This window comes from Convolutriloba macropyga, chromosome 15 (genome assembly GCF_964194025.1).
Source record: "Convolutriloba macropyga chromosome 15, txConMacr16.3, whole genome shotgun sequence".
NCBI lineage: Eukaryota > Metazoa > Xenacoelomorpha > Acoela > Convolutidae > Convolutriloba > Convolutriloba macropyga.
In genome coordinates this window covers 11,523,383-11,545,255 of record NC_134482.1, presented here as the reverse complement: position 1 = coordinate 11,545,255, position 21,873 = coordinate 11,523,383, and the positions used below count along the sequence as shown (strand labels likewise).

The following is a 21,873-nucleotide window of genomic DNA, read 5'->3' as shown; positions in this document are numbered from 1 at the left end:
GATCGTTTTTCAGTAGTGCGATGTAAATGTTTGATGTAAACCGAAATCTTTAATATAGGTAGAATACGAAATCAGAAAGGAGGCTATAGGATCTGACGACTAAGCTGGGGGGGCTATAATGGGAAAGACCCGAATAATTATCCAATGTTATATATGTAAAAGATATTTTCATTGAATTTAGTCTGCGGAGGAGATCGGAGGCGGTGGAGGATATGGAGGCGGAGGTGGAGGAGATCGGAGGTGGAGGAGATCGGAGGCGGAGGAGGCGGTGGCGGAGGAGATTGGAGGCAGAGGGGCGGATTTCAATTCGGGAAATCAACTGAAGGGGAAAGAGCGAAGCATCGAGTTCAAAGAGCGCACAATATCAATTTCATTTAAACTCAAACATTTAAGCTCTGTGAATCTGTTCAATTCCCGTTTTCGTAAATTGCATGTTTTGGGATATTCATTTCTTAATTCATTTGTCAATTCCAAACCGCCTTTTGAGTAGAGCATAATTGAGCATAATTATAGCATTGAGTAGAGCATAGCATTGAGTAGAGCATAGCATTGAGTAGAGCATAGCATTGAGTAGCGCGTATAAATAGATTTACATGTATCTGTCTATGCCTGAGTCATAATATGCAGAAAGAATGCTGCAAACGCGCATCCTGCGCATACAATTACCCGCTTAAAAGGCATAATGCGCATATAATTACCCGCTTAAAAGGCATAATGCGCATATAATTACCCGCTTAAAAGGCATAATGCGCAGATAATTCGCCGAACAATAATCATGCTGGGCATAAGAATAACCGAGAAAAAGTTTTATTTGTCCTGCAGTTTACAATGAAATGTCTAATATATGCCATGAACAGTTAACTTGGAAGAGTAAAAAACATGATGGAGTTAAAAAGATTCAGTACTGATTTGCACTTGAAGCTAGGTCCGGGTGGTTCTATTCTGTCTCTCCCTCCAGTGTTTTTTATTACCCCTAGTTACAAATTGTTGCTTGTTATATATACCACGTTACTATGTAAGAAAATATCATGTGCGTCTGGGGGATCACAAAAAATTTGTGTTCACTAAGCTGGGGGGCCTAAACAGAATATCTCAAATTGTTTTCAGCTTTATTTTTCAGTGGTAGCAAAAAGAACGAAAAATATTGCGAGTGCAATCGGATACTGAGACTAAATTTTTGTTTCTTGAAGGCGAAATTTGAAATCAAATTGTTGGCGCAGAAGAGTTGTGCCTTCTAGATGAAATTTTGATGTTCATTGTTTTCTTTTTATTTGATTTGGGACGATTGTTACATCTAAGTGATGACGTACAGCTATAACTTTTCTAGATTGGCTGCATTTGAGCCATCTACAAATGCAGAACTGTGGTTCGTGCTGTCCAATTGCATATAGTGCATATAAGTTTTAGAACTCACAAAAACTTCAGCACTGGTCCGGAAATTCTCGGATCAGTGGTTTATTCGGTCGGGGACGGTCTGATCAGAGACAAATAATGGAGCAAGAACATAGGAAGGTGTAATCCTAGCCACTTTAAAGCCTACGAAATTCTGATTATAGGCCTGTTCATGAGAGACCACAACCAGGGACCTCATCCTGTGACTCTTTTTTGCATATTTTATAAGAAGACTTTGAGTATTTTTGTCGTCGTTTGACGAAAATCCTATATATAAAGCCATTTTGAGAAAAAAAGCTGATTCGAAGCAGGTGACTGTATGTAAAGACGTGGTAATTCTGCAAATTGCTTATTTGTAGTTATTTTGAGGGACTTCTTAATTTCAAATAGGATATGAAAGTGTTTCTTTTCAATCGCTAGTTCACGAAATCCGTTATAAAATACATCGACAAGCGCGTCAGCCAATCAAAACTACCAAAACGGGAGCTCTACGCTGGTGTTCACATCAGAAGTACAGATAAAGGAAATGAGGCCACTATTCACTCGTCAAAACTGTACCGAGATACGTTGAAGAGTGCATGTTCTTTGTTTGATCACGCGTGGTGTCATAGTGAACAACAAAATGTGTGGGTTGCGACAGATTCGAGGGAAAATGTTGAACAATTTAAGGTAAGATCATTTTTGTCGAAACAGAAATTTTGTATATGGCTTCAGTTTCTAGATATTGTATTTGTAAACCTCAAATGCGTATATTGAGCTACACCAAAAACAACCCAAATTTTGCCTACTTTCATTAAACCCCAAACGGAACAAGACTGCATACAATAAAACATAATAAGTTGGTGTTCATCTACACATTTTTTGCAACCTAGGACGCATAACGAGCAAAGAAATACGAAAAACAAAAGAAATCCCTTGCTATAAATTCTGAGAGAATCTTACAAGATCTTATTAAAATTCAATTCTTCTTGCCAAAATCGTGCCACCAAGACTATTGATAGGCTACCATTTTTGCAAGAGTTTCCTAGATAACAATTCAACCTCAACGATGGATACTTTATTTTGAAGAATTTGGAGAAATATTAAGTTAAGAACTAATTTCATTTTGTAAATTCGAGAATTTAGGGTTTTTCGTGGACATGACCTCTTACATGAGAGACCGCTTTCAGTAAAAATACCTAGCCGCATGTTTTCACATATTGTCAGTTTTCAACGATGAAAAATTTATGATGCTAACTATAGAAAACTGAGAACAAAAAAATGTTCATTTTGACACTCGTACCTACGGATAACGTAACCAATGTCTCTAATTTTTAATATTTCATCCTTCAAAACCTCTTAAACGGTTGAATTTAACAGGCCATCGCATGAGACGCAAATCAGAACCTTACACGTTCTTGTGGGGCATGATATTGGTAGTTACAAACTACTAAATGTCATTTTATGCTTAAATTAGTTTTTGAGGAACAGTTATATGAGTAGTCAACATCTAGATTGTCTTTCAGTAAGGCCTAATTAAAATCAGATTAGCTGCAGTCGAACTTAAAAAATGTAACCGAGGACAACTTTGATGGCGATTATGGACTAGAATGACAATATCTTCTCAATGATGTTAAGGATTGCTCACAAACATGCATTTTGGATAAATATGACGGAGATATCCAATCTTATGAAAATTTGGAACCAATTTCTCTAACAGTTTATTTTGTACCCACACGATGAAAGTTCTATCCACTTTTCATGATCGTGCAAAACACTGGAAATTTTGTTTAAATTTACTCAACAAAAGGTCCCGGGTTGAATTCGAATGGTTAACTTGTAAGAACTTGCAAGTTTCTTCGATGTTTTTTCTGGGTCATGAATCGCTTTGCAAGTTTTTCCTCAAAATACTTGCAAGAATTTACAAGTTAATCATCCGATTTACAAGTTCTTACAAGTTAATCATTCAGCTTAAATTATATGTGCTTTCATAAATCGTGGAATATTAGTTTATACAAAATAACCACTCTGACAAATTTGTTGCAAATAACAACGGAATTTCTCAAGATATGAATATAAACAGATAAAAAGGACAAAAAAATTAGATTCTGGAAACTTGTCAGCGGATATCAAAACATTTTTTAAAAAAGGGTAAAAAAGAGGGTGAATAAATTATTTGAGAGAAATAAATTATTTCTGCCGTATGATTTTCAAACCTCAATCAGAAGCAAAGAGTGGATAGAAATATAGATAATTAAAAAAACAATCGGAAGAAGTTTTTTTGAGATCTACTTTTTGTTAATCAAATTGCAAAAGGACCTGTTGAATTAATGAAATTGAGAATTAACCGTTTAGCCAACTTAGTTCGCATTATATTATGTTATCCAAACTGAGCAGCTATCTATCACGCGCTTTCTACGGAAATGAAAGAATTTTATATTAAATTAACCATTGAGAGTTTAGCTCGACCGAAACGAACTCGCAAGAAGTTTTTAAGTTAGCCGTTCGACTTGCAAGTTGTGCAATCTGGGATGAAAAATTTTGCATTGGCCGTGAAACGCAATTGTTATAATTTTTCCTTCAAATTTTCATTGACTGAATTTACTACATAAGCAAAGGTTTTTAAAAAGTCGTTAAATAATGATATCACAGATTGTAAATATTTTTTTCTGTGTCGGTTGCTGTTCAATTAATTATAGACTGAGAGATATTGAAAGCAAGTTTTAAATCCGTGACATTTTTTATCGACTGCTATTGGAGGGTGATGGTATCTTGACGTTACGACATCTGATAAGCACGATTAGAACAATTTCCCGCTAATAGGTAAAACAAATGTCTCAAGAAAATGCTTGCAAAAAAGGCTCTCAAAGAGTTTGCCACAAGTTTAAACTTAAACACACGGCACGGAAAAAAATCCACAATCCCCAGACGTCATTTAAACTGTACCAAAACTTAGTAATGCCTTAAAGCTAATCTTTTTTTATTAAGTTTGAGTCATTAATTTTCCTATTTCAGATAAACAGCACGACGCCTCTCTATGTGTACACACTATCCACTGAATCTTTTAATTCCAACAATTGGTTCCAGTCACGTTTTAGAGGGTCGTCACTTCTGGAAATGATTACAGATCTCTCGATCATGGCCAATTCCAACCTCACAATCGGAACCTACTCTTCAAATTTCCTCAAATATTCGTACGAAATTAAAAGTGTTGATGATCGATTTGCGACCGATAGTATATTTTCGGTCGACTGGCCGCAGTATCAACTACACCCTGTTCTTAATAACCCAAGCTTTATTGATTGCAACTTTGTACTAACTACCGAACCAAACGAAATAAGTGTTCGAATGTTAGCTGCAACAAATAGTTTCACGAAATTCTGCCCGAAAACGTGTGATCGAAATGGGTATAATTTTAACTTTGTAAATCGTATTCAGGTTAAAACTGACATGACGCAATTTCCCAGAAATGGTTTCCAGAAAATAAGAATAGCCAGAAAAGAAATAGCTCATATTGATTACTGGATTCCGTCATTCGCATTGCAGCAAAGTATGCCAACGTATTAGAGAGGAAAAGATCCCATAAGGTTTTTTTCCACATACAAACGCCTGGACTACTCCTCCCCCTTTTTGTAGTTGTAAGGAGGGGAGGAGGGATGGGGTGGGGGTGGGTGGGGTTATAGGAAAGGGAAAGGCTCTTACAATTTTTTCCACAAGTCAATTGATATATAATTGATTCGACATGAACCTATAACTGCCACAAAATGTATACTATAATGGTTACTTACATTGAAGACTAAATTTTAACCAACGAGCTGCATAGAGAAAGAATCAAGAATTACCCAGAGTTGAGAGCTTATTAACCTGTTTCTGATATTTTTCATTGCGTACCTAAATTTTCAATGTACCTCAATTTCAGAAATTATTACTCTAATTTTTACACGCATTTTCATTTATCTGTTGCATTATTATTAATCCTAAAATTTACGAATTTCTAAACGCGTAGTTTTATACTGCTTATAGAAGCATTTCTTATTAGATATTCTTAATTAATTTTGATGCAGAGAACTTGAGGTGAACATACTAGCGTTGATTACAGCATTAGAAATTGTGTTGGTTTAAATATAGATACCATGTTTGCTTCGGGACCAATTAATTGCAGCGGTAGAGAACCCTATCTATTATAATTTTCCAAAATTACTTGTAAGGGGGGGAATATTCTAGAGCCGCCTTTTTTCTCCGGACAAAATCGAAGATATGTTTGTGCTAAAATTTACCATACAGCTGGGACCAACTTCTGAAAAAATACAGCTGCTTAAGAATTTATTAATTATAGAATTTTCCGTTAATAATCATTATCATCGTCAATGACATCGTTAAACTCCCATTCCTCGATTCCATCGGCCATCGAATCGAACCAGACGTCGTCATCCCCACTGGCCGAAAACTGCTTCCTGAGTGAGTTCCAGATACCTGAGAAGATAGCCTGTCCCTGGGTTAAGCTCTTGTCTTTTATATCTCCGGCTGAGTCGGTCACGAGTTGTTTCACTTTGGAGTAGTCAATGTCCAGGTTAAGACCTGAAGTGAGATTACTAAATTGCTGCGTTTTTAAAATGATCCGTTTATCAAAATTGTTGTTTTAGCCAGCAACAAGAGTATCACCAACATTAGTCATAAATTTTATTATATAACAAGCTATATAATTGTCAATTAACATTCTACTTTTCATTAAAAAAATTTCATGCATGTGTGAATATACAAATTTGGCAATTAAAAAATCATTTGGTTTAAAAAGACAAAATTAGTGGATTTAATAAGAGATATAATATCAGGGTTCTGTTCTAGAATGGGTACTTCCTGTCAAAAAGGAGAGAGGGAGGGGCATTTCAGCGTTTCTAGACTTTCATTGTTTTTTAGTTGAGTTCCTCAGTAATTACTCCCCCAGTTCCACTTTGATATCAAATCGAAACTTACAACCTATGCTCTCTAACCTGAGCTTGGCAGGTCCAAAACTTGAGCCAATGAATTTGCAGCCATCGATCTGATCTCGACGTTGACCCCAGTCGTCTCATTAATCTGTCTCTCCGTCAGTGCCAACCATTCACCAATCAACGCACTCCGACTTTCGACAGGAATCGAGGCGTTGTCCAGGTCTTGTCGTTTCAGAACCAACGTTTCATTCGAGTCCTGTCGCTTTACAATAATGCTATCATTCGTGTCTTGCCTTTTGGAGATCAGACTGTCGTTTAGATCTTGCCTTTTGAAGATCTCAGATCCATTAAGATCTTGCCTTTTGAAGATCTCAGATCCATTAAGATCCTGCCTTTTGAAGATCTCAGATCCATTAAGATCTTGTCTTTTGAAGATATCACTGTCGTTCAAATCTTGTCGTTTGAAGACTATCATTGTGTTATTTAATTCTTGTCGTTTAGAGACAACGGAATTGTTCAAATCTTGCCTAGACACGACAATGACTGCAAATGTGACGTTTTCGGACATCTGACGTTTGACAGATTCCAAAGTCTGGTTGATCAGCTGGCGATTTTTGAGCACCTAAAAGAAGTGGCATATTTATAGTTCAATTTTCAGTTTCTTCGAACTTTTGATAATTTCTTTCTCCAATTTCGACTCATCCATTTACGTAATGACATTAGAGTTTTGGTCTAATTTTAGAAAACTGACCCGTTTTTGTCAGCTGTTCAATTCAAGCTCAATTGATGATAAAATTATAATCTCGGAAATTGGATGTTTAAGTTTTCTCGAACCTTCTTCAACTATCACTGGATGAGAAATTGCTTATTGACAGAAAATTTGCCTTCACTGAGTCGCAGTAAGGTGTAAGTCTATTAAAATCGCCCCCTAACGTGACCAGCGTATTTCTGTCATTAGAACTCCGACCGTATTACCATACGATACTAGGGTCGAGGTTCTAATGATACTAGGGTCGAGGTTCATAATTGATGTCGTCTACACTAAAAAAAATTTCAGGTAGAGATTTTAGAGACATCAATTACCGAGCATTATACTCTAACGGTACCGAAAGTTGAAATCGGAACCGAGGAAGATAGGAAAACTACCCGTTATCGAAACTGGAAATTGCTGAAAAACCGCGAATCGGAAGAAAAACTGAATTTTCTTACGCTTACTGACCTGCAAAAGTCTAAAAAAATATTTGAAACGAAGGATATACACTTATGCTTTGAACACTTTAACTTAAAAATCCAGGAAATAGTAAATAAATTTATTTTAGAAAAAATTAAAACACCAGGACAAATTAAAAACTGGGTTGACAACCAAATCAAAATTTTGTCTAACAAAAAACATGTTTTATATAAAAAACACAAAATTGAGAATTCACTGGAAAATTGGGAGCGTTATTGCGCTGTAAAAAGACTTTTTTTGAAGCATTTAATCTTCTAACCGGAAAGAATCTGAATCAAAGCTAAATTTGACTGTCGAGCAGTGTCAGGATTATACTCAGTTTTTTACTTCTGTCGCAGAGAAAATGAACGAAAAGTGTAATGGCAATTGGAATTCTGACAAAATTCCGCAAGTACGCTATTCAATGTATCTTCCAATTGTTACTAATAAGGAGGTTGAGGAAATTGTATTGTCCCTAATAACAAAATACACGAGTGACTGTTTTGAGATAAGTGTTTTCGTAATACAGTCTTTACTGTACGGATTTTAGACCCACTGACATCTCTCAAAAACAAAGCACTGAAACTACAAACATTCCTAGACTGCTTGAAGAGGGCAGCTGTCATCCCAATTTATAAATCTGGAAATGTTTCTGGAGCTAATAAGTACAGACCCATTTCGTTATTATCTGCCATATCGAAAGTCTTCGAAAAGATTATCAATATAAGAATTACCAGTTTTCTCAAACATACAAATCAACTGCACAACAATCAATTTGGTTTCAACAATCAACACTGGGTACCATAGATGCCTTGATATCAGTTGTATATTCAATCAGATACAATTTGAACAAACCAGAAACTTCAACACATGCAATCTTTCTGGATTTAAAAAAAGCATTTGATACAGTCGATCGCTCAATTGTCGTAGAAAAGTTGTGGAGAGTGGGATACCTTACTAAAAAGCTATCGAACAAACAGAGAAAAAAATACGTTGCGAAGATACTGAATCTTCATTTTTACCTTTAAGAATAGGTGTACCTCAAGGCTCAATTTTGGGACCATTACTGTTTATCTTGTATGTAAACGATGTTCCGGAGGCTACAGTGAACCTAAAAATGACCCTTTACGCCGACGACACAGCTTTGATACAACTCAGTCGATCGGATCTTAGTCAGCTTGTCTTAGTCATGAAACAAACAAATGATTGGTTTGACAGAAATAAATTAACTTTGAACTTCGATAAAATTTTTTTATTCAGTTTTCAAAAAAGGTGAAACAAAAGCAATCAAATATCAATTGAGAGAAATCACATTGAAAACAAAAAATCGATGAGGTATTTTGGAATCTTGATTGACGAGAAACTAAATTATAAAGATCACATTCAGTATTTGATTCATAAAATGCATGTTTTTTGTGCTACATTCTATAAGCTAAGAACTATCTTACACAAAAATCAACTAAATTTTGCTTGCAAAACTTATGTGCAACCGATCTTACAGCATGGAGTTTTAATCTATAGTAAAACTGCAAAGAGTGACATCAAGAAACTTAATAAAAAAAATCAAACATCTAGTGAGAATTACATATGGGAATTGTAATTTTGAGTCAATTGAAAACTTCACAATTGCAGCAAAAATTTATAACCTAGAAGCGATACATTTATATGAGCTATTGAAATTAGTTGTTAAAAAATATGGGAGTTAAATGAGTGCAATACAAAAAATGTTTTTTTGAGAATGAACGATTTAAACAAAATTAAAACACAGAGAATATGCGCAAAATACTTAAAATTTTTGCATGAAGGACCAATTAACAGTAAGATCGTTTCAACAAGAGCCCGAAAACTGTTCGTAAAAATACTACAATTTCAACCTCATTTCATTGAAGAAATAGCAAAACTGTCTATAATAGGTTGTAAAGATTTTGCTCATCCATTCCGTGATAACTTTATATTAGGCAGTGCTGATTTGCTAGAAGGTTTCTACTGAGTTTTTTTTACTCTTCATGTTTTCTGAACCAAATGATTGAAATAAATCAAGACGCTAAATTTTCTGCTTCATGAGGCACCACATGACGAGGCAACACTGCCTTTTGGTGTTCTCTCGGTTCAGTATGTGTGTATACAAAAAGTATAAAAATATATACATTTTTTTGTTTGTCTGTTCCGAATACAATTTGTTATTATTCTATTATTAATCACGCTGGTCACTTTGAGGCCAGATCTTAATTGATTTACTTTTATCAAATCAGTACTGATTCAAGATTTTCCAATGGCAAAACGTTTCATTAGTACTGATTCATAGTAATCTAAGGTTTTTTAATGCGACGACTTCACGGAATATATCAGCATCAATTTTTTTATACTCTAAGGCTGACATAGAATTTTTCTATTCCTGTCTCTGTTCACAAAAATAATCATTCGTTCGAAAAAAAACCTAAAATTTTGAATTGTAAGCATTCATTTTATCAGGAAAACTCGGAAATTCGTATTTTATCTCAATAACTGTCCAGTTTACTTTTATTTTTTTATTACGCCATCACTGGTTCATTAATTTACCGACCCAATTTTTTTTAATTGTCAGGCTAGGTTTGGTTATCTTGCCACAACACAACTACTCATCATCTGTGCATCCTATTCATTTAATTATTTGATGGTCAATTCAATATCACAAAAATAGACGATTTTACAATTTTGCGAAATTTCGTTTGTACTCTATGTGTAGAGAACACGTTTCTAGTAATGTAAATTCAGTAAGATAATGTTAAGTTCAGTCTCTTTTATCGGAGAGTTACTGTTTTACACGTGTTATTTGGACGAAGTTAAGTTCCCACTTTTTTGGTGGGAAGAGTTTCAAGTTTTGTAATATTGGCTTTGGCCTTCTTGAATTGATGCATCATCAACAGGCTCCAGGGAGAGGAAACCCATAATTTAAACCAAAGAAGGGGAGAATGACGTAACCAAGAGACCAGAGGGTAGCTCGCGTTGCCTAGATTTCCGTTCCGAGAAAAGTGAGCAAAAAACGGCTAATCAGCCAAAACACGTGGAAGACCGGCAGCGGGGCGGACGTACGTACTGTGAGCCGTTTTTTACCTTGACAATGCGTACAGATCCATCTTTTTGAGGCGACGTTTCGACAATTCGTCCCAGAGGCCATATCCCACGGGGAGTGAGGTCTTTGAGGATCCACACCAGGTCATTGACTTTCAACGAATCACACTGTTCGGACCATTTGCTTCGCTTCGTTAAAGTGGGAAGGTACTCTTTAACTAGGCGTCTCCAGACGTGGTTCTTAAGCTGCTGCACGTTCTTCCTCTACTTGAAGGATGCTGGCATGGTTGACGAAATGTCTCCTGGTGGCAGTGAATTGTAAGGTTTCTGCACCAGAAAATGATTTGGGGTGATGGGTTCTTCATTGTCTGGTACGTCAGCCACATGTGTAAGTGGTCGAGAGTTCAGCATGATTTCGGTCTCAACCATGATGGTGTGGAAGACATCTGATGTAAGCCTCTTGCTCCCTAGAATGACCAAAATGATCCGTTCAGCATTTTGGATCAACCGTTCCCACGCACCACAAATTGTGGTCCGTATGGTGGGTTAATTTCCCAAACGGGGTTCTTTATAGGAAGTTCAGAGGCAATGCGTTGATTGTCGAGACTACGGACGCATCGCTTCAACCCTTCGTTTGCCCCGACAAATGTTTTGCCGTTGTCACTCAGAATAAGTTTTGGTTGACATTTTCGTGATGCAAAACGTCGGAGGGCGTTGAGAAAAGTGTCCGTGTTTAAATCAGGGAATGACTCAAGATTTGCGGCACGTTTGACCATGCATGTGAAAATGAGGACGTAGTACTTGGTGAGTTTGTCTTTGGTGTCTTTGATATAGAAAAGTCCGAAGAAATCAATTCCCGTATTAGCAAATGGGAATTGCGAGAGAGTATCAGGAAACCTGCACACTGGTAGTGGCGCCATTAACAGCTGGATGTTTTGGGCATCAAAACGGCGGCTCAAAAAACATCGAAATTGGATTCTTAAGAATGTTTTCTTGAGGCCGATAACGACGTATCTCTGTTGAACAAAAGCTTTGACGGCCTCGGTACCTTTGTGTATATAAATTCGATGCGCGTGCTCAAGATACAGGCGTATAATTGAGTCTTTGGCGTGAAGATTTATTGGTAATTTAGCTAATTGTAACTCTTCAGGAGCAAATTGTAGTCGGCCTTGTGATCTAAGTATTCCGTTTTTGTCTAAGTACGGATGTAGAGATCGAATCTTGCCTTTAGCGTCGAGTTTACGTCCCCTTCTTAGCGAGTGAATAGCTGAATGGAAAATTTTTTCCTGTGAAATTCGAATTAAGTGACTGTGTGCTTGATTGATGTCGTCTGCAGTGTACTGCTCTTTGTTATTTCGTTCTTTTTTTTTTAATTCTGAAGAGCAGGTTGTAAATAGATGCGAGTGTTAACAGCAGTTTTGTCCAAGATCGAAAACGGGTTGGGTCAATGACTCGTTCATTCGGTTTTGATGTACTCGTTGTGTGAACAGAAACTATTTTGTGTGCGGAGTTCCAGTCGGAGTGATGTTTCTTTAGGAAATCAGGAGCCTGTAACCATTTAGAACATAATTCTTCTGGTTAAAGGCCACGTGTTCCATGGTCTTCCAAGGATTTTGATTTGTTGGTATATAATGCCATTGATTGGATTTTGAAAATTCGTGTATTTCTCGGATTCTCTTGGCGACAAACAGTTTCTGTTTCTTCTTAGAAACAATCCAATCAAGAACAACTCGACTGTCTGTCCAAAGAGTGTATCGTGTATCTTCAGTGTTGTATCTTTTTGAACTGTTTTCAGTAGTCTTATCCCAATTATTGCGGCCTCAAGCTCAAATTTTGGAACGCTCAACGATTTTAAAGGAGTTACTTTGCATTTACTGATTATGAAGCTGGTTTCTGTTTGTTTGGTGTTATCGTCATAACTTCGTAGATAAATTATTGCTGCCATAGCACAAGTAGACGCATCAACAAAGACGTGCAATTTATGTTCAATTTTCTGTGAACTTGCAAGAAAACTGAGTGCTCGCGAGTGTTCAATGGGGGTGATCCGAAATAGCTGTTTAGTACTTCTTGCAATGGTTTATGTATTTTCTCGGGTAGCGGTGTGTCCCATTTTAAACCCAGTTGCCAAATTTGTTGCATTACAATTTTGAAGCGTATAGTCACTGGTGACGCAATACCGATTGGGTCAAAAATCGACGCAACAAGACTGAACAGTTTTCTCTGGTTATACCTTGCTGCATTCGTTGGAAACTCTTCCAATGGTTTTTTGAAAAACTTATCATCAACGAAATTCCATTTTTGTCCTAATACGCGAGTGAAATCTTTTGACTCGTCTAAGTCTTCACATCGAATTTGTTTCAGCACTTCGGGACAAATAGATAAGAACTTGGTCAATTTGAAACCTCCTCGTTGGAGGCATTTTTTGACTTGCATTACAGTGTCTTTCGCTTCAGTGATAGTGGGCAGCGAATGAACGTAGTCGTCCATGTAAAATTGTTTCGTTATTGCTGCAAAAGCTTTGGGAAAATTTTCTGCATTGTCTTTAGCGCATTGATTTAGGACAAAGATAGCCATTGAAGGCGAACAAATTGCCCCAAAAATCAAGCGAGTGAACAGATATTGCATTATAAAATTGTTTTTCGACCAGAGAAACCTAAGTGCAGATTGATCTTCTTGTTTGACAGCAATTTGCATAAACATACTTTCAATATCTGCAAGTATTGCAACTGGATGTTCACGAAAACGTACCAGTATGCCAAGTAAGCTGTTCAAGAGATCTGGTCCTTTTAGGAGGTTGCTGTTCAATGACTTTCCTCGATACTTTGAAGCGGCATTTGCCACCCGTCGAATTTTTCCAGGTTTGTTCGGATTTTGAACAGGATGATGAGGCAGGTACAATATTATTTCAGGTTCAGGTTCTGTCATTTCGACTGGTTTTATGTAATTTTTGATTATGTCTGTTGAAATCGTTTGATCGTATTTTTCTTTCAGCGTTGGAATACTACCTAGTCTTTTCTCCAAGCACTTCATATGATTAAGAGCACAGTAATAATTGTTCTTCAAAAGGCAAGGCGTTTTCCAAGGAAAACCAATTTCATGTCGCTCAGAGTTATGTCGGATAGTTTTCTGAAAAACTTTTAAGGCATCGTTAACTTCATCTGAAAGAACAGAACTGTTTTCTTGGGTTCCTTCACTTTCAATTTTCCAGAATTGCTCAACTAATTCGCTTAAATGTGGATCTTCCGAAACATAATGAATGAATGGTTTAGTTGTTGTTGAATGATGGTTAATTGTTGATTCTGAAGGGTGGAGAGAAGTTTCATACTCCCCAGCTAATGTCCATCCCAGTTTTGTTTTCACACCAAACGGTTGATTAATGTTTCCGGGTATTACTTCGATTGGATGAGCGTAAGCGAAAGTGTTTACACCTAGCAGGGCTCCAATTTTGCCACCAGCAACCTGAGGGAAAAGTATGTGGCGGAGATTATTAAATTTGTCACATAATTGATTCAACTCAAATATGTTGGCTGGTGTGACGTTCATTGCTGGCGTGCTGTATGCACGAGATATCTCAAAGCTTTGTCTCAATGATTTATATGGAGTGATAATGACTTGCGCTGTCATCTTTGAGAGTGGCATTTCGTTCTGGGTATTCACGTATTGGAGTGTAGTAGATGTTTGCGCTTCGCAACGAAGTGCTAAGAAGTTTGTTATGGTGTCAAGTAAGAATGTGAACTGGCTGCCATGATCTATGAGTGCATACGTATCAAAGACTTTGTTGCCATTGACAAAAGACACCGGCATCAACTCTAGTTGTTCAAGCCAGTCTCTCGGAGGAGACGGCTTTTCATTAACGCAGAAGCTTTGATTATTTGAAGGAGAATCGAGGTTACTCCTCTGAGTATTTGGCTCCTTCGTTTTACCAAAAGATTGTCAATAGCAACAGTGTTGTTGTTTGTTTTGGCTTGGTGGCACTTCATTTGATGGATGCTGTGTAGGACTAAATGGAGCAGATCCTGTGGAGAATGCTCCTGGCGGTCGTTTCACTTGTTTTGAAGGGTCTTGTATAGTAGAATAATGTCGGCCGTTGCAGGACTGGCAGTTCTTTTGAGAAGAGCAATTTTGTCTGAGGTGATTATTGCTCAAACAATTCGTGCACAATTTGTTTTTGATAACAATTTTATATCGATCTTGTGGTGATTGCTTTTAGTAGTCGGGACAAGTTGCCAAAAAATTGTTTTTATTGCAATGAGGGCAATGTCGGTTGTTTTGCAGTTTTCCATTAGCTTTCGCGTTGTTTGATATAGTTACCGAGGATGACCACTCCTAGAAGTGGTTATTTGTGGTTTAATTGCAGGCTGCAAAACAGCGTTAGAATTGTCTTTGCCAAATAAGTTTTGGTTATTCATTTGTGATGACGGTTTATAGTGAGCCATCGGAACACTAAAGTCTTTGACGTAGTCTACGTTGTTTTGTTGTTGTCTAAATGACGTAAAGGTTTGCTCGCGATTGATGGTATCTTAAATTTGAGCATGAAGTTCTAAGAATTGTTGAAAGGAACGAAGTGAAGCTGGTTCAGCTGCTGTTTTGAGCCTATATTCCGTCCATTTCAACAAAGTATTGTAAGGCACTTTTTCTTTAGCTTTTTTGAGCAATGTGGAACTCTGAAGGTCTGCCTGGAAGCCTAGGTATACAAACGTTTGAACTATTCGCTTTAGAAAATTTGAGAATGCGACAAATGATTTTTTATTATTTGAATCAGTTGCGTGCCATGACTCGATTTGATTTATAAAGGCGCTCACTACAACACTTGGGTCTGAAAAAATGGTTCATCAGTTCATTTAGAGCTGTTTCATATTACGCTGGGTTACAGGAGTACGACTCAATGATTTGCTTTGCTTTTCCAGACACTGAGTTTTGGAGATACGTGATCCAGTGTTTGTCAGTTATACCAGTATTGTTATGAACCATAGAAAAGAAATTGTTAATCCATTCAAGGTATGGCAGAGGGTTGCCATTGAAGTGCGGCAGTGAGAGTGGTGGTAGTTTGATGGCTTGCTTGTTATTTACAACGTTGTTGGCAATGTAGTTTTTGCCTAGGTTTTCTGGAACTGGTGGTGGCAGACATTGCGGTAATTGAGCAAAATGCGAAATTTTTGGGTTGCTGTTATCATTAAACATCGCAACTGTTGGACCAGGCGATTGGGAAATTACATTTTCGTAGTTATTGCTGTTGTTATAAATTGTTGTGGCAGGGTGTCTGTGGTTCAATTGTATAGGATCTGTGTACTTTTTGTCTGAATTTGGTAGACATAGCAACTGGTTCACTGATGCAGAATTACAGTCATTTATTGTTTTTGTCCTGTACGGTTGTACAAAATGACTTGGTTCGATATTATTCTCAATCTCATTGCGAACAACGTGGTTGCCGAGGAGCTGTTGCTGGTGTAAATTTGGCCAAGACTGTGAACTTCCAGCCATCTGATCTTCTGTATTGTGCGCAATATTCCTCGTTGAGACTGAGTTCACGATGTTAAAAGGCTGGTTTAACAACTCTCCATTTGCATCAAATATATTTTTCCCCTTTTCGTTTGACGTAATTGTGATTTGCGAAGTACCAGGGTTTATTTGAGTATTCATTTGAGAATTGTACACCGGTATTGTGGGATAACTGTTCCTTACTTTTGAAGGAATCGTAGTTTCTGTAGGAATCATAGTACCAAGAGGAAACTGATAATTGTGAATCTTTTCTGTACTCATGGCGGTTTGCTGTACATTCTGAGTTTGAATATGACACACTTGCTCTTTGAGACTTTGTACATTGATGTCAAGTTCTCCTGAGTCCAGTCGCGGTTCATGAATTTTCGTTTTTGGTCTGACAACTGCTGGCACTGTTTGTTTGCCACTTATATCATCTCTTGTAGTGGAAAGAATTTGAAATTCCGATTGGTTCTGTGCAGTAGAACTTTCTAAACTGATCTGTGTTTCACGGTTTTTCAAAAGTACTTGATCAGTTTGTTGAGCTTGAATTAATAAAAAGGGTTCCTGGGGTTGTTCATTTGGCCCTGTTACCTGTTGAATGGCACTAGGGGACATAGTTGTAAAAGTTGACATGTTATCAATATAGTTAGGTTCAGGAAACTGATTGTAAGGTTTGTTCTGAATACTAATTTTATTGCCAAATTGACGCGTCTGCGGGTACGGATCCTCAGCGAATGTTTTCTGTTATTGAATTATGCTAGGCTCAACATTGTTTTTACTATATCCTGAAATGTGTTCAGCTTTTTGTTTAGTATTTGGAATGTTGGTGTTATGTTGTTTAGTGTCAAAATTTCTGATTGTGGCTGTTGACGTTTGAATTTTTTTGAAAATCAACGAACTTTTTGTTGGAGGTTACATCAACCTCAAACGAAACGTCTATTGGTTGCTTTGTTGGAAGTAATGTGATGTCTCCTGATGCGTTGGGATTCAGTTCGTCAGTTTGAATTGTGTCAAAGGCAAACGGATTTGTGGATGTAACCAGTTGTTGCTTCGCTTTGGATTTTTTTACTGAGAAGGATTGACTAATTCCTTAGAAATTTTGATAAGAGTGGTTGTGTATTGCTGTTTGTTGGCAAAAAGAGGGAAGGTTTTGTCCTGGGAGGTATTGGTTGAGGTTGGAGTAGAGCTTTAACTTCATTATTGTTGTCCTGAACCACCTGTGTTGACTTCTCGGTTCGTGTTGGCGACGATCTGTTGGATTCAAGAAGGCGTGAGCTGCACTTTGAACTGACGCTAATGTCATCTCGTAATCGTGTGGACGACTGGCTGAGTTGTCCATCGTCATCCACGCTATTGACTTCATGTTCGAAGATCTGCAACTTCGAGAGAAGGTTTGACTGTCTTTCTGTTATTGATGAAACTGTGCTTGGATGAGGGTTTTCGAGGAAAACTTTTTCAGTGGCTTTTCTCAGTTCCTCCGGTGTTTATTTGATGTTGTTTATTAGAAGAGTCAGCGTTCTAAAACTTTTTCTCTGTGAAATTGCGGTTTGCAGAAGATCCAGTTGATTCTTGAAGTTCAATTCTGACATCTTAAAAATGTTCAGTGCGATCTGGCAGCTGTGAGTGTTTTTCTTTTTCATCTTGCTGTTTTGATCTCTTTCTCTTTTTTGAGTTCTTTCTTAATTGGAGAAAGGTAAAAACGGCTTGAAAATTTCCTCGCGGCGCAATTTTTTTGAAGGAAGGGGTTTGAGATGCCCAACACCAATTCAACAATTAGATCTAATAATGTGTTTTTTTTTTGATAATTTTACCCAAAGGAAATCCCTACAAAATCAATTACACTATATTATTGAAGCTAAATTTAGCTTTATGATTTTGTGTTTGAGAAAAACGGAAAACTCTCGAACGTGTGAATGTAGAACGTTTTTTTTCAACAGACTCAAATAATTGGTAGTTTTGTTGATGAATTTTTGACCAATAAACTTAGGATGACTAAATAGTTGTTACATTAGACCGAGGACTTTTGTTTTTGTTAGTTGCTCACAATTAAACTCCAGATGTTTCGTTTTACCTCAAGTGAATGATACCCTAACCAAGTGTGTCTGAGCAAGGAATAGAAAAAAAACTTCAGTTAATTCGGAATTAGGAAAAAGGTGATGCGTTCAGGCAACACTTGCTACTGAACACAAAATAGGTAGCTTGCAAAGAAACTTTTTTAGTCAGATCTTTTCTGTTGAACTGTTTCTTTTGTTTTTGCTGTTTTGCACACTAATCTGAAGAATCTTTTATGTGAAGGTAACATATGAAACTGCCTTTAATCATCAATCTTCATCATCTTTTAAGGTGACGTCTGAAACCAATTTTTCTACTGTGAAAGTTGGTGACTACTGTGACCTTTGAAAAAAACTTCCTTCATCTAATTGGTAAGGTCTGTAACCAGGGAAAAAGGGACTTCAACTGTAACTGCTGAGACAGAGGACAAATTAAAAGAAAAATCTGAGCTTTGTAGAAGCTATGTTGACATAAGTATTGATCAAGATTTTGCTATCTGAGTTGGAAAATTGCAGGAAGCCTACAAAATGATTTTGCTTATCAGCTTGCTTTTTGATCAATTGTTTTTAAATATCTTGCTCTTTGAGACTTTGTACATTGATGTCAAGTTCTCCTGAGTCCAGTCGCGGTTCATGAATTTTCGTTTTTGGTCTGACAGCTGCTGGCACTGTTTGTTTGCCACTTATATCATCTCTTGTAGTGGAAAGAATTTGAAATTCCGATTGGTTCTGTGCAGTAGAACTTTCTAAACTGATCTGTGTTTCACGGTTTTTCAAAAGTACTTGATCAGTTTGTTGAGCTTGAATTAATAAAAAGGGTTCCTGGGGTTGTTCATTTGGCACTGTTACCTGTTGAATGGCACTAGGGGACATACTTGTGAAAGTTGACATGTTATCAATATAGTTAGGTACAGGAAACTGATTGTAAGGTTTGTTCTGAATACTAATTTCATTGCCAAATTGACGCGTCTGCGGGTACGGATCCTCAGCGAATGTTTTCTGTTATTGAATTATGCTAGGCTCAACATTGTTTTTACTATATCCTGAAATGTGTTCAGCTTTTTGTTTAGTATTTGGAATGTTGGTGTTATGTTGTTTAGTGTCAAAAGTTCTGATTGTGGCTGTTGACGTTTGAATTTTTTTGAAAATCAACGAACTTTTTGTTGGAGGTTACATCAACCACAAACGAAACGTCTATTGGTTGCTTTGTTGGAAGTAATGTGATGGCTCCTGATGCGTTGGGATTCAGTTCGTCAGTTTGAATTGTGTCAAAGGCAAACGGATTTGTGGATGTAACCAGTTGTTGCTTCGCTTTGGACTTTTTTGCTGAGAAGGATTGACTAGTTCCTTAGAAATTTTGATAACAGTGGTTGTGTATTGCTGTTTGTTGGCAAAAAGAGGGAAGGTTTTGTCCTGGGAGGTATTGGTTGAGGTTGGAGTAGAGCTTTAACGTCATTATTGTTGTCCTGAACCACCTGTGTTGACTTCTCGGTTCGTGTTGGCGGCGATCTGTTGGATTCAAGAAGGCGTGAGCTGCACTTCGAACTGACGCTAATGTCATCTCGTAATCGTGTGGACGACTGGCTGAGTTGTCCATCGTCATCCACGCTATTGACTTCATGTTCGAAGATCTGCAACTTCGAGAGAAGGTTTGACTGTCTTTCTGTTATTGATGAAACTGTGCTTGGATGAGGGTTTTCGAGGAAAACTTTTTCAGCGGCTTTTCTCAGTTTCTCCGGTGTTTATTTGATGTTGTTTATTAGAAGAGTCAGCGTTCTAAAACTTTTTCTCTGTGAAATTGCGGTTTGCAGAAGATCCAGTTGATTCTTGAAGTTCAATTCTGACATCTTAAAAATGTTCAGTGCGATCTGGCAGCTGTGAGTGTTTTTTTTTTCATCTTGCTGTTTTGAACTCTTTCTCTTTTTTGAGTTCTTTCTTAATTGGAGAAAGGTAAAAACGGCTTGAAAATTTCCTCGCGGCGCAATTTTTTTGAAGGAAGGGGTTTGAGATGCCCAACACCAATTCAACAATTAGATCTAATAATGTGTTTTTTTTTGATAATTTTACCCAAAGGAAATCCCTACAAAATCAATTACACTATATTATTGAAGCTAAATTTAGCTTTATGATTTTGTGTTTGAGAAAAACGGAAAACTCTCGAACGTGTGAACGTAGAACGTTTTTTTCAACAGACTCAAATAATTGGTAGTTTTGTTGATGAATTTTTGACCAATAAACTTAGGATGACTAAATAGTTGTTACATTAGACCGAGGACTTTTGTTTTTGTTAGTTGCTCACAATTAAACTCCAGATGTTTCGTTTTACCTCAAGTGAATGATACCCTAACCAAGTGTGTCTGAGCAAGGAATAGAAAAAAAACTTCAGTTAATTCGGAATTAGGAAAAAGGTGATGCGTTCAGGCAACACTTGCTACTGAACACAAAATAGGTAGCTTGCAAAGAAACTTTTTTAGTGAGATCTTTTCTGTTGAACTGTTTCTTTTGTTTTTGCTGTTTTGCACACTAATCTGAAGAATCTTTTATGTGAAGGTAACATATGAAACTGCCTTTAATCATCAATCTTCATCATCTTTTAAGGTGACGTCTGAAACCAATTTTTCTACTGTGAAAGTTGGTGACTACTGTGACCTTTGGAAAAAAACTTCCTTCATCTAATTGGTAAGGTCTGTAACCAGGGAAAAAGGGACTTCAACTGTAACTGCTGAGACAGAGGACAAATTAAAAGAAAAATCTGAGCTTTGTAGAAGCTATGTTGACATAAGTATTGATCAAGATTTTGCTATCTGAGTTGGAAAATTGCAGGAAGCCTACAAAATGATTTTGCTTATCAGCTTGCTTTTTGATCAATTGTTTTTAAATATCCTGGCTCATGTAGCTTTCACTTTTCAATTACTTAGCAAAAGCAGCAAAAACTTATTTGTTTTGCTTAATAATTTTATTGCTGCTGTTTTAAACTAGCAAAGAGCTTTTCTTTCCAATAAAAGTGCAGCCACTCATCAAGAAAGAAAAAGCAAAAGGTTGAAAAAGATTCCAACAAACTTTAATATCTGATTCTGAAAAGGTAAAACTTTTCTATTAAAACCGTTTTGCAGCTGTTTTGTTAGCAAGCGTGTCCTTTTCTAACAAGATAAAACGACACTCGAATTTTGTTTTGATGCGCCTGAGTTTTAACTGTTATCGACTCTTTTTTATCGAAAAACTGCAAAAGAATCAGTAATTTTTTGTCCAAAAGTTTGAAATATTGCCAGAACTTTCAGAAAACTAACAGTTGCTTCTTTGCTCAAGCTGTGGTGAGAACAATACCAGTTTTTGAATCAATGTTTTTTTATGGGGGAGCGGGACTTCTTAGGTAACGTCTGAGACCTAGGACGACCATCTGCGGTAACGTCTGAAACCAAAAACAAATGTCATGGCCTTCTCTAGGTGACTACTGAAACCTATATTTTCCAAAAAAATGTCACAGATTTTAATTTTTTTTTCGTTATAGTAAAAAAAATGTCGTCAAAGAACATCCATTGCCATAGAATACCCATTGTCATAGAATACCCATTGTCATAGAACACCAACAAGACAGAATTCTGCCAACAAGTAAATCTTTTAGAATTCCAGTAACTGTGTAAATTAGAATTCCACCATCAAATTGTCATAAAAAAACTCAAATTATATTCAATAGAGCAGGCAGAAAAAGGGGGGATGCTTTTGAGCAAGAAAATATGTTTATCAGAAGGATTGCAAAAAAATTCGCACAGAAAAATCA

At 36.9% G+C, this 21,873-nt stretch overlaps 2 protein-coding genes across 4 annotated transcripts in view; one reads left to right on the top strand and one right to left on the bottom strand.

The window, feature by feature from the left end:
• The window catches only part of LOC142354082 (uncharacterized), a 5,399-nt gene extending 413 nt beyond the window's left edge, over positions 1–4,986 (top strand). The window contains exons 2-4 of the mRNA XM_075406357.1: positions 182–397; positions 1,813–2,061; positions 4,387–4,986. Coding sequence (XP_075262472.1) covers positions 182–397; positions 1,813–2,061; positions 4,387–4,938 — 1,017 coding nt within the window. The 3' untranslated portion in view covers positions 4,939–4,986. The remainder of the gene's footprint in view (positions 1–181; positions 398–1,812; positions 2,062–4,386) is intronic.
• A 693-nt stretch (positions 4,987–5,679) lies between these two features.
• LOC142354404 (uncharacterized) overlaps positions 5,680–21,873 on the bottom strand; it is a 98,532-nt gene continuing 82,338 nt past the window's right edge. For all 3 annotated transcript variants that reach the window (XM_075406687.1, XM_075406685.1, XM_075406686.1), the window contains exons 4-5: positions 6,363–6,924; positions 5,680–5,949 (exon numbers count right to left, since the gene is read on the bottom strand). In XM_075406687.1, the coding sequence (XP_075262802.1) occupies positions 5,717–5,949; positions 6,363–6,924 (795 nt within the window). In that variant the 3' untranslated portion in view covers positions 5,680–5,716. The remainder of the gene's footprint in view (positions 5,950–6,362; positions 6,925–21,873) is intronic.